The 13,741-nt window shown below is 35.3% G+C and overlaps 2 protein-coding genes across 2 annotated transcripts; both read left to right on the top strand.

Annotated features, from left to right (window-relative positions):
* Positions 1-682: 682 nt before the first annotated feature.
* Positions 683-5,952, top strand: LOC136206438 (putative SWI/SNF-related matrix-associated actin-dependent regulator of chromatin subfamily A member 3-like 1). The gene is made up of 3 exons (XM_065997495.1): positions 683-2,369; positions 4,140-4,425; positions 4,945-5,952. The coding sequence occupies exons 1-3, from the start codon at positions 867-869 to the stop codon at positions 5,745-5,747; spliced, it is 2,592 nt and encodes an 863-aa protein (XP_065853567.1). The 5' UTR covers positions 683-866; the 3' UTR covers positions 5,748-5,952.
* A 5,121-nt stretch (positions 5,953-11,073) lies between these two features.
* Positions 11,074-13,377, top strand: LOC136206427 (serine carboxypeptidase-like 45). Its single transcript, XM_065997484.1, has 6 exons — positions 11,074-11,524; positions 11,829-11,992; positions 12,143-12,461; positions 12,578-12,692; positions 12,785-12,877; positions 13,119-13,377. The coding sequence occupies exons 1-6, from the start codon at positions 11,074-11,076 to the stop codon at positions 13,375-13,377; spliced, it is 1,401 nt and encodes a 466-aa protein (XP_065853556.1).
* The last annotated feature ends 364 nt before the right edge of the window (positions 13,378-13,741 follow it).

Here is a 13,741-nt window from a genome sequence, read left to right as displayed (position 1 = left end):
CTGCCTCAGTAATGGTAAGATTGCTGCCGGAGGTGTTCTTAGGGATGCGGGAGGCGCCTGGCTTTCTAGGTTTACCCAGAATTTGGGTTTGGGTTCTTCCTTCTCTGCGGAGCTCTGGGGCATTCTCTCTGGGATCCAGCTGGCGATTAGGCTGGGTGTTAAGAGGCTTTCTGTGGAGTCAGATAACTTGGAGGCCATCAATATGATTTTGGATAGTCATGCCATGGGTCTTCATAGCCGCAACCTTATTAAAGCTATTAAGAGGCTTAGCCCCTCATTTGATATCCTTGAATTCAGCCACATTTTTCGGGAGCAGAACCGTGTTGCAGATCACTTGGCGGCGGCAGGCCATGAGGGGGTGTTAGGTGTTTCTACCCTTACCGTTCCCTCTATCGCTCTTTCTCCTCTTCTTTTAGAGGATAGGATTGGGGTTAGCTTTCCTAGGCTAATCCCGATGTAGTTGCTTGTTTTGCTTTGCTTTGCTTTCATTTTCTATCAAGAAAAAATAAAAATAAAAATTCTAATTAGATTCATTTTAATTGCAATTAATGTTGTTACCGTTTTTGTTCACACTAAAAAATGTCAAACATTTTAGTTTTTTTTTTCTTTCATAGACGTTCAAATTTCAAATATATATATTTAAAAAAGCGTCGGATGACATGAAATAGGATACGGCAATATTAGTGGCGTTTTAGAATCCTTGTTAACCAAGTTGACACGTACGATTTATTTGTCTGTCAAATGAAACACCACCCCACCGCTGCCCCGCCCTTTCAATTGCAGTCAATTTCAAAATCGACGCTAATTCTCAAACACAAAAACCTCTCTTTATAAACCCACCCCACCGCCGACCGACGCCGAACAATATGGATTCCGATGAAGCCCAAGACCCAGTTGTAGTCTTCATGTCTCTCGATAATTGGCAAGAGTCTCCTTCTCAGCGCTCCTCTGACTCTAACTCTAACACTGACTCTACCACTTACCTGCTGGGTTTCGTATTCGCCAATATAGTTGGTATTCAACACTACTCTGGAACAATCACCGGCCGCGAAATGGTCGGTTTGGTCCGAGAACCCCTCAATCCTTACGATTCAAATGCAATCAAAGTATTTAATACTCGTTCTTTTCAAGTTGGCCACATTGAAAGGTCTGTTGCTTCGGTCTTATCCCCTTTAATTGATTCTCACCAGATCATTGTCGAAGGTATTGTGGTTAATTCACGTAGTGCTGGTAACAAGTTCAAGATTCCTTGTCAAATTCATATTTTCGCTAGGCATCCTGATTTTGATGTTGTTAAATCTGCCATTTCGCGTGGTGGCTTGATTTTGATATCGGAAACAAATGAAAGTTTTGGACTTTCTGAGGCTGTGGTAGTCAAAGAACAGAATAAGAAGGGCAAATCTAAAAATTTAGATCAAATATTTAAGCTAGTGAATGCTACTGTGAACAAGAAAGGGGAATTAGGGACTCTAGAGCCTCCCAAGGACCTGATTGTGTCTGAGTTGTTTTTACATCAAAAGGAGGGATTGTGGTGGTTGATACAGAGAGAAAATTCAAACGAATTGCCACCCTTTTGGGACGAGAAAGACGGTGAATATGTAAATGTTTTAACAAATTTTCATGTGAATCAGAGACCTGAGCCATTGCGGGGTGGAATTTTTGCTGATGATATGGGGTTGGGTAAGACTCTAACTTTCCTCTCTTTGATTGCTTTTGATAAAGTAGATTGCAGTAGCATTAGTGATCGAGTTGTGGGGGAAGTGGAACAGGTTTCTACTTTTGATGGTAAGAAGGGTAAGAGAGCGAAGGGTGGAAAGGGAACTGCAGGAAGAAAAAAGCAGAAAACAATAGTTAGTTTATTGGATGAAAGAACTGATAAGTCTTCTGATGTTTTGGTTAACAAAACTACATTGATTGTATGCCCTCCCTCAGTCATTTCAACGTGGATATCTCAACTAGAAGAACATAGCAAACTTGGATCATTTAAGGTTTACTTGTACTATGGGGCAAGAACTAAAGAAGCTGAAGAGCTTAGGAAGCAAGATATAGTGTTGACAACTTATAGTACTTTGGCTAGTGAAGACTCTCAGGAAGACTCTCCTATCAAGATGATTGAGTGGTGGAGAGTCATTTTGGATGAGGCACATATTATCAAGAATTCAATTGCACAACAAAGTCGAGCAGTTACCAATTTGAAGGCTAAGCGTAGATGGGTTGTTACAGGAACTCCTATACAGAACGGATCCTTTGATTTGTTTTCATTAATGGCTTTCTTGCGGTTTGAACCGTTCTCCATTAAAAATTATTGGCAAAGCCTAGTTCAACGTCCACTTTCTCAGAGAGATAAGAAGGGGCTCTCACGATTACAGGTTATTCTTAAACTTGTTTTTACATAAATTAGAATTTTGCTGCTGCATTGATGCCTATTCAACATATAACTTATAAGATTAGAGGTTGATTCATTGGATGTAGCTAATAGTCCTCTCTACATGGCTATGAAATTTGAATTACGCCAATCATTTCCGAAGTTGCTCCTTTTACACTCATTTTTTTCTGAAGTAACTATTCTCATTTTTATCATTAATTTTTTCTTATAGGAGATAATTGTTACTTAGTTGCACTGCACCTTTGAAAAGATAGATAAACACGAACAAGAAATTAGAGAAAATAAAATAAACAGAAAAGTTATCTGTCCTAAGCTACCCTAAATTTGCTGGCACTCCCCATATGCCTTATGTCCAACTCCCTAGGCATAACTTAGTCCTCCTTTGCCTTGTCTACATGCTTCTCTCCCTGCCTTATACTCTGGCTTTAACCCCACTATCTTTATCACTACTTTTTTTGAATAGTCTTGTTTTCAAGATTAATATTTGGAAATTGACTGTAATAAATTCGTCCCCACTTTACTTCTTCAATTCCTTTTGTTTGACATTGATCAGCTATTGGTTAATCTCGTCATCCTGCTTTATCACTTCGTCAAAAGCAAAAAATCTTTGTTGTTGGAAAGCTTAAAGAAGAATCATCTAGCTCTAATTCAGTAGGAAGAGTTAATTCTAGACCTTTGTTCCCAGTAGCCTTCTTTAAGAGAGAGATGCATGAAATCCTAGATGAATATAGAACTTTTATATGTTTGAAGCTACTATCTACTGGTCCTATCTTACTGATAATCTGAAAGGAATCATAAAACCTTGCTGCCAACTTGGGATGAACTTTTGGAGACAAATTGTTGTCGATGAGGTTGAAGCAAATACCCAACTCACCTCAAATGATACATCACGTCAATATTTATCAGCCACTTCTTTCATCTAAGGCTGTGCTTTCGACAAATGAACCTTGTGTTGTTTGATAGCTTCGTCTTTGTCTTGCATTTTCAGTGCTACAAGCCTACAACTTCCACTTTGATTTCCTCTAGTATATATTAGAACACTAATGGGGCTTCCTACCATAAACAATCTCAAATAAGGTTGTACCAGTCGATAAGTAGGACCAAGACTCATCCAAGGAAGCCAGTTCTATTGATCAGCAGTAACTCATCCAAGGAAGCCAGTAGGACCAAGACTTAGGTTGATCAGCATCAAAACATAGCCAGTACTATTGAACACCCTACCGATAACTTTGGTCTTCCACTTCAATAAGATGAAATTCTTCTAAGGGAATGGGAATCCATGGAGAATTTGCAGGAATAACTAATCTGTCCTTGTAATGTTTCTCTATTTGCGAGAAAATGCAGGCCTAGAAGTTGGGTTTACTTTCAAAGCGAAATGATCTTCTGGAGATGTAGCTTCCGATCCAGCCCTTCATTTGATTTACTCCTAAGCCTGATTGTGAATGAACATCTGTTTACACTTACCTTCTTCATTCATCCAAGACAACATCAACACCCCTTTTCTCCCTTTCAGGCTTTTGGGGTATTGTAGATTTTTCACTAGGCAATGAAAACCTTGAAACCTCTGTACATGTGAGTACCATTTCGTGTATCTTTTAGAAGCAACAGATTCTTTTTGCACAGTACTTAGCAATAAAATTTAAACATGTCATTGTTGTCAGCAGATCTTCTTTCTTTTTATGTAATTGATTAGTTTTTTCTGTTACTTTGCTTATTTGCTATAAGGTATAACATGTATAACATGATATAACAGGTTTTAATGGCAACCATTTCCTTGCGGAGAACAAAAGACAAGGGTGTAATTGGATTGCCTTCAAAAACTGTAGAAACATATTTTGTTGACCTTTCTGAAGAAGAGCGTGAGTTGTATGATCAAATGGAAGAGGAAGCTAAGGGTGTCCTTCAAGGCTTTATTGGTGCGGGAAGTCTAAACTATTCCACTTTGCTCTGTGTAATTTTACGACTTCGCCAAGTTTGTAATGGTCTAGCCTTGTGTCCTTCAGATCTGAGAAATTTACTCCCTTCAAACAGCATTGAAGGTATTGAAAACTCTTAATTATTTACTGTTCTAGTTATTGGAATTTATTTTGTTCAATCTTCTTGCAACTTGCAATTTTCTTCGTTTCGTTGCATAGTTTTCATCGATAACTAGTTGAAATGAATATTGCCTTGCTGTTAATTTGGCTGGTTTTTCAATTTGAGGTAGTTTCATTTTTGGTTTGCTCTTGGAATAGAAACCAAGGGATTGATCAGCTTACAAGGCATTCAAAAAAATCTATATTTATTTTGTATGTGGAATGAGAATTTGGAACAGGGTCCTATTCCCTTCTGAAGCTGACCAATCATGTCCATAAAAGTTATTTTGGCAGATGTAAAAAAAGATTATCTTTTGCGTGTTGTTGTATGGAATATTTTATATATTCTGAAAGGCATCCACAAAGAATTTGTTGTTGATAATGTTTTCTGAATTGCTAAAGCTTTTGATGCAATAGCTTCTTCGACTCGGTAAGTTTGTTATTCAACTGTTACTAACCACTTAGAGATTGCTTCCAAAACAGATCTATCTAAGAACCCGGAGTTGCTTGAAAAGATGGTTGCTGTGCTACAAGATGGCGAAGATTTGGACTGTCCAATCTGCATGTGTGTCCCAACTGATACAGTAATTACAAGCTGCGCTCACATCTTTTGCAGACAATGCATCTTGAAGACCATTCAGCGTGTGAAATCATGTTGCCCACTTTGTCGCCGTACTTTATCAACATCTGACTTGTTTTCCGCCCCTCCTGAGTCTTCTCAGAGCGATAACAAGGAAACATTTTCCTCAAGAAATATATCTTCCAAGGTCACTCATCTATTAAAACTTCTCACTGAAGCTAGAGATAGAAATCCAAATAAGAAGTCGGTGATATTTTCGCAATTTCAGAAGATGTTGATATTACTTGAGGAGCCTCTAAAAGCAGCTGGTTTTAAGATATTGCGGTTAGATGGATCAATGAATGCGAAAAAGAGGGCTCAAGTGATAAAGGAATTTGTTGTAGCTGCACCGGAGGGGCCAATGCTTCTGCTTGCAAGCCTTAGGGCTTCAGGAGCTGGTATAAATCTTGCAATGGCATCTACAGTGTATTTGATGGAACCATGGTGGAACCCAGCAGTTGAGGAACAGGCTATGGATCGGGTGCATCGAATTGGACAGAAGGAGGATGTAAGAATTGTGAGGTTGATTGCTCGAAATAGCATAGAGGAAAGGGTATTAGAGATGCAAGAACGGAAAAAGAAACTGGCAAAGGAAGCTTTTGGACAGAGCGGTGCAAAATCACGCAAGGTTGGTCTGGATGATCTTCGAGCACTTGTGTCCTTGTGAGTTCCTTTCTTCCTTGTAATGTGCTGTGGGGGATGTGCATATTAGTGGCTTAATGAAAAGCTTTTTGGTGATATCATTCAGTTGTATTTACAATTTTCATTCTTGCCAATTTAATTTTTTTAACTATATGATCAACAGCTACATTCTTTTTATTGTTAGAAAACTAGACATCCCATACCTATGGAAGAACAACTTTGAGAATAAATGGTCAAATTTTAAGTTGGTATCACAAGTCAATTTAGTTCAAATCAATTTTTGGATATCAATCCTTGGTCATTTTTAAAAGTTGGCTCATTCGGACCCTGCACACAAAATTATTGATATGTCATCTTGACGTATGAGGTGACATATATAACAAACTAATACGTATGCACAACGACCTTGTCCGTCAAAGATGACAGATCAACGATTTTGTGTGCAAGAGGTCTGAATGACACAACTTTAAGTGCGTGTAAGGCCTTGTTTGATAAACCACTTAATTGCTTAAATTAAAATATTAAGCACTTATTTTATTTAAGTGCGTTTGCTAACGGTTGTTTTTCCACCACTTAAATTAGTTAATTAAGTTAAAAACCACTTATTTTGATAAGTCAAAATATTTAACTTATCATTTTAAGTTAAACATTATCAGCTAATATTTTTTAAAAAATTAAATCATTCAATATTTTCAGCACTTATAATATTCGGCACTTAAAATTCAGTACTTATTTTTTCAGCACTTAATTTTCAGTTTTATCAAACAGCACCTAAGTGTGTGATAGGTAAAACTTGCTAAGTTTAAGAGTGTAAATATGCATTAAACTTTTTTCTAAATGAGCTCTCAAAAAGTAATTTTTTTTGGTATTTAAACTTTATTATATTTATATTTTGATACATGAAATTTATTTTTACACTTAAAAACTATTACTTTTAATATCAAAATGCACCTTTATAGTTCAAGCACCAATTTGAAGATAATATAAGACTTAATCCATTGACTCTGATAAGTTGAGGGGCATTTTGCATTTCATTTCTCAAATATAAAAAACGTCATATAGGTATTGATATTTTGATGTAAAATTCTCATATTTTCATTATACATCAAGATTGTTTGTTAAAAATGTAGATAGCATAAAGAGGAGATAAAGAGAGAAAGTGATGTTGATAACAAAATTAAAAAAATATAAAATTAAAAATATAAATGTGCATTTTAATATCTAGAATAATAGTTTTTAAGTTTAAAAATAAATTTTAGATATTAAAATGTAAACATGATATGGTTCGTTTGATCTTAGGCTAATTTGTTAAAATAACTAAGGGCCCGTTTGTTTTACATGCTGTTGCTGTTTGCTGTTACGGTTTGTTGTTTACTGTTATGGTTTGCTGTTTGCTTTTTGAAAAAGCTGATTTTCCAAAAAGCAGAGATTCTCTGCTTTTGTAAAAGGCTGCTTTTCAGGTGTGAAAGGCAAACAGGAGATCACTAACCAAACACCTAAAACTCTATCTTTTGAAATGAAAATGCAAAAAGGAGCATGAAAAGTAGCAACCAAACAGGCCCTAAATTTCGAAATTACTTTAGGGTCAAATACATGAATATCATAATTACGTATAAAATTACAACTAAGTCATATCACCAAACTTAATTCTTAATATGTCATTATTCTCTATATATTATGATTTTACACCTTTATTTAAAAATTCTAGACTCCAATTCATAAATCATAAACCCTAGAAAATATATTCTAGACTTCTAATTTATAAATTCCAATCCTTAAAATATATTAAAAGTACTGATTTTACTAGTTTGACATAATATAAAATTATAACTTGACATAGTTATAAATAGTTTTTGAAAGATGAACTTCTGTGTAATTTTCCCATTACTTTATATCCAAAGATTGATTTGGGATAAATTGACTTTCCATGTGGATTTAAAGGACCAATTTGACCCTTTATTTACTTTTTAGAGACAAATATCCAATTGCCCGTGTGTTTAGCATCTTGGGTATAATATATATATAAATCTTCCCTAAAAACTAATAAAATGTGAATTAATCTAATCAAACTTTTTTGCCTGCGATCCTGCAGGTTTAATGTTGGCAATGAGTCCGAAGTTGGTTTTCAGCTCATCAGTCGTAAGCTGACTTTAACAAATCATTATCTACCCAAATTACATTAATGTCATATACAAGTTAAAATATGTCTATTATAATCTTACACGAGGCATGATATTGTCACCCTCATCTATGCTCGGACGTTCCTTGATGTCTAAGTGAACTGATTAGTACAAATGAGCAATAACTCTTATTTCTTTATTTGGGTGTGACTACACAATTCTTAGTCTCACTAATGAAGTGGCTCGTGATATCTTTTCTCCCTAAAGACGAGTAGTAATTCCCTCACTTTACTCATAGTTCTTAGCATGATTAAGAGCATACCCAAGCATACCCATACATGACAATTTTTACGGGCCCATTAGGCATACATCAAAGGATACCGTGTCTCATGTAGGAGCCATAATAATTTCCGGTCTTAGGATTCACATATAAATATTACATGAGATACACTTATGATCCATGACCATATAGTGTTCTCATTATCGGATTGATCAAGTACTCCATAACCTTTACGAGTACCCATGTCATTGATTGACATAACCCAAGACACATACTAGTCTTTAGTTCATCATCATTCCCATGATGTCAACAGACTAGAGATATTCATAATAATGTTCTTGTATGCTTAAGGTCTTACTGCATAGATCACGCATCTGACAAACATGAGCAAACATCTTATTCTTGGACACCCTATTAAGTTGATTTGCACAAGTAAACAATATAATAGATTATTTCCTCTTATTATTGGTAAAATTTCAGAAACAATGTCTTAGGACTAAGGCATACACCAACATGCGGTGGAAGTACTGTCCATGGTTAGACCGAGAGGAATAGAGTGCAGTGGGAAGAATGAGCTTAATAATAACATATATGGCCAATTGTCTTTTTTCACTCGAAAAGCCTATAAAGGTCATCAAATTTAATAGGATCAAGGCGAGCTTCAATATCCTGAACAAGGATTGATAAGATGGTCTAAGACCCATGAGAACGACATCCACAAGGTCATCCTCGCTCACAAAATGTTAAAAGGATGTTAGTTGATAAAAAAATCCTCTTAACTTTTAAAATACATGTCGCAATATCATCATTACCACAAGTCAATCCTTGCAATTGAGCACGTACATTACGAATATAAGAGCGAAAGCCCGATGAAAAAGCCCTAATTAGTTTATCCCATGCCTCAAAGGCAGTACGAGCATCCACAATTTGTGGTACGAGAGCCTCGGTCATTGAGGCAAGGAGCCTCGGTTATTGGAGGACAATTGAAATGTTAATTGTCCGATGAGATTGGAAAAGATAGAGAGGCCTGAATACGAGAGAGGACAGACTGAGCTTGATTGAGGGTGGCTATGGCAGATTGCGATGTGGTGAGAGCAGAGCTATTGAAGGGATTTACAAAAACAAAGGGTTGTTGTATGGAGGGATTAAAATCAACTGTGGTGGCGGGACTGGAGGTTGCCGAATCAATAATGGTGGTGGAATTAAGAGACATGGGAAACAAATGAGTTGGCGGTTAGGTTAGAATTTTATCTAGGCTCTGATACCATAAAGAATATGAGGCAATTTAGTATTATCATTAACATTAAGTGTATATATATATAAATATATACAAGCAAGGTAAAAATCTAACGTGGAAAATATATAAACCTTAATACAAGTTCCTAATATAAATAACTCTCTATCACTCTTTATCAAGAATTACCGAAATAACTTGCTTTTATTGCAATTTGAGTTGTGCTTCCTTGGATTTCACAAGATTTTTCCTACCATTTTTCTTCATCAAAACTGGGATATGTTAGCATTAAGACACGAATTAGCTCCGAGAGAAAAGAACGAAAAAAATTACACATATGAAGTCGATTTCTCTATCAACATAGAACACTCAATTTATTTAAAAAAATTATAAATTTTTTCTCTTCCATCATTTTTGTATTTATTTTTTTCTCATCTATGTAATATTTTTTCCACTTAAAACAGTATTTGATAGCCTAAAAGTAATTGATATGTATAATAGGTATTTTTCATTTGTATTTGATTTTTGTATCCACATGGTGAACTGGGTCGATCGGAGTCGGGGGAAAAAATTGATGAGCTAATTAAGGCGGCAATGATAGAATTATTAATTTGATTACATGAAATTGTTGTGATTGTCAAACTTCTTCATTTTACTTGACATTTTATACTACTGTCCTTTAATGTAGATTCTCATTCTCATATTTATCATGTTGACACCTTCTACCCATACAAATACTTTTCAAATTATTATTTTATAGGACTAATGTTCAATTTTTTTCCTAATGTTTGTTTTTTCAATATGTGGATGTATTCTTAAAATAAAATAAAAAATGATAAAATTCTATTCTCAAAGTTTCTAAAATTAAGCAATTTTAGATCCAAACAATAGAGTAATCAACGTTTGACTATTTAAAATGCAAAAAATATAAATCCACTCCATATCAGTTGGTTTAAAATGCTCCTACCGAAACCAAAATGACTCCATTTCTACTTCGGTTGGGGCCAAAATAAAAATGACCCTTTATTTGTTTGGATGCTCTCAATACCCCCACCGATGAAAATGGAGCGGTGACAAGGGCTTAGTATCCCTATAAGGGGGTGGTTCACGATAGTTGATGTTGTGTCGAATCCTCATGTCTTCGTCTAGATAAGAGTTGTTTCATCATTTTTATCTACTGAATCCAAAATTGTTCTATGTGTCGCTAAATGGGCTCAAGATTGTTGTAATGACATGTTTGATAACTAATTTTAATATATAAAATCAATATATTAAATGTTTATTGATTTTCAGATTGTATGATAACACTGCTTAAATGTTATAATTAAGTAAAAAAATCAATTAGTTTGATAATCCCAAATATTTAACTTAAGATTATAAGTTGAACGATATCAACTAGTATTTTTTATTCTATACTTATTTTTTAACATTTTAAGTCCAAAATAAAAATTTAAAGCCAAAAAAGAAAAGTTTCATTTCATATGTTAGGTGTATCCGGCACTTTTGGCATATGTATTAAGAGTAAATTAGAACAATATCCCTATTTGATATGAATAATAAAATTATTAATTGTGAAAAAAGATGATAAAATAAAATAATTCATAATTTCATTTAAACAATTGAGCAGAATGCTTATAAAACCAATGAATTGAACTCCCTAAACAGTCAGAGAGCTCTCCTCCTTACCACTCTCTCTTTCTCCATATTCCTGAAAACAATGGAAACTCAGAAATGGCTAACAATGGCTGCAATTTGCATGAGTTTGATGCAAATGTGCAGAGCCGTTGGATCAACCTCAAAAGAAGATGATAAAATAACAAGTTTACCAGGACAGCCTCAAGTGAGTTTCAATCAATATGGAGGATACATTACCATTGATGAATACCAAAATAGAGCTCTTTTCTACTACTTTGTTGAAGCAGAAACTGAAGCAGCTTCAAAGCCTCTTGTTCTCTGGTTAAATGGAGGTCCTGGTTGTTCTTCCGTCGGAGCTGGAGCTTTCTCCGAACATGGTCCTTTTAGGCCATCTGGTGGAGCTAATCTCACCATTAATGAATATAGTTGGAATAAAGAAGCTAATATGTTGTACTTGGAGTCTCCGGCAGGGGTTGGATTCTCGTATTCTGCTAACAAATCTTTCTACAACCTTGTTAACGACACCATTACAGGTTCGTATTAACCATTTTTCATATACAGTGGCGGAAACAGAACCAAAATTTTTAGGAATAAATGTATAAAAATTAAGCAAGAAATACATGGATAATTATCCGTCGCCAATTTAGTCATGATGTCAATTTTGACGACAGTATATTTATATTTCGTGAAGAAAATATCCGTCGGTGAATGTAATTTTTGTTATTTCTTCGAGGGGTAGGGGTCTACTGACTCTCTGTGATCCCCCTCTAAGTCCGCCCCTGTTATTTATTGTTGATTTTGATTAGCTGATGTTAAGATTGGTTTTGTGTACTATAGCACAAGACAATGTGGTATTTTTGGAGAAGTGGTTCCTCAAATTTCCCGAGTACAAAAATAGAGCGTTCTTTATCACCGGAGAGAGCTATGCAGGTCATTATGTTCCACAACTAGGGAAACTCATTGTTGATTCAGGATTGCAATTCAATTTTAAGGGTATAGCGGTGAGTCAAGTACAACGTATATTTCTTGTTATTCAAAACTTCATCTATTCATTATATATTTAAATCTTAACTCGTTAAAATAATCACAATTATATAACTAACTTTTCCAACAGAAATTAATAATGCGATTCATTTTAATGTGAATTGCAGATTGGAAATCCTCTGATGGAGTTCAATGGAGATATAAACTCGCAGACGGAGTACTACTGGTCTCACGGATTAATATCAGATTCGTGTTATCAACTCATGAATTCGGTTTGTAACATGTCACAACTGTGGAGACAATCCTTACAAGGCTCCCTATCAAACGGTTGTGAAATTGTAGATGCCCGGTTAATAGCTGAAATTCCCGACGAAAGCATCGACTACTATGATGTCACCGCAGACGTATGTGTATCATACTCGGCTTCGACTTCCGCTACAACACAAAATCATCCATCTAGAGCAAGGTTTGAAATTTTGCAATCCAGTCAATCACAATTTGTAAGTCTCTAAATGAATTAATCAATCCCATATGGTCAATTTCTTCTCTTTTTTAGTAAAGTCACCATTGTATTTATATTTAAATTGTGCAGAAAACTTCAGAGAATGTAGATGTTTGTGTTCAGGAAAAGACTGATACTTACTTAAACATGAAACAAGTGCAAGCAGCTCTTCATGCCAAACTTATCGGCGTCACAAGTTGGAGTTCGTGCACCCAGTAATTAATCGTTCTTCACTCTTAATTACTTTTTATATTGGTGTCGTGTAAAACATTCATATTAATAAACACGTACATATTGTTCGATACAGAGTAATGCATTACGACCGGCGAAACCTAGAGATACCTACCATTGATGTTGTGGGTGAACTTGTGAGTTCAGGCATCCGAGTTTTGGTTTACAGGTAAGTAATATAATTCAACTTTAATCTCTTACTGAAATCGAAGATCCTTAAACATGAAGAGGCTTTTAACTCATCGTTAAACCAAATGTGCTAAGTTATTCTTTTGTTTATTTCACATTCACATTTAAGGGGCTGCCCAGGACCGCACCACCCTACTTAGGGGTGGTGCTGGAGACCGGGGGCTGCGGCCCCCGGGTCCTAGACTGTCTCGGCCTGTGCTTACAATTAAATTTATTTGCAGTGGCGATCAAGATTCGGTGATTCCATTTATTAGCTCAAGGGCTTTGGTGGATGGTTTAGCAAATAAGCTGAAAATGAATACAACTTCAAGTTATAAAGCTTGGTTACAAGATAAGCAAATTGGTGGATGGACACAAGTATATGGTGAGATGTTAACATATGCAACAATAAGAGGAGGATCCCACTTTGTGCCACTTTCATCACCAAAGAGAGCATTAGCTTTGTTTAAGTCTTTTCTTACTGGGACTCCATTGATATAATTATGTAATCCATGGGAAACTGTTACAATTTCTATTTTAATGATAAAAATACCAATTTTATTTCTTAAAATGGATGCATATATTAATTATTTTCATATATGGTAAGAATGAATAATTTGGAAATCTTCAACTTTCTGATTGAATTGAAGCTAATACGAAGGTTACATATATACATAGTGAAGAGTAATGTATACCAACTAGGGGAGAGAAAGCTATAAATTTATACATGCTTTTAGCTACACAAAAACAAAAAACTACAAAAGAACCTAATGGCTTATGATGATGTTTATGATTGGTTTAGATGATGTGATGATTGTCTTGACTGTTATTGGTAGGGATGTATTAAACTTTTTGGGAGTATGTA

Source organism: Euphorbia lathyris, chromosome 1 (genome assembly GCF_963576675.1).
Source record: "Euphorbia lathyris chromosome 1, ddEupLath1.1, whole genome shotgun sequence".
Classification (NCBI taxonomy): domain Eukaryota; kingdom Viridiplantae; phylum Streptophyta; class Magnoliopsida; order Malpighiales; family Euphorbiaceae; genus Euphorbia; species Euphorbia lathyris.
The sequence above is the reverse complement of the archived record's forward strand: the minus strand, read 5'-3'. Positions and strand labels throughout refer to the sequence as shown.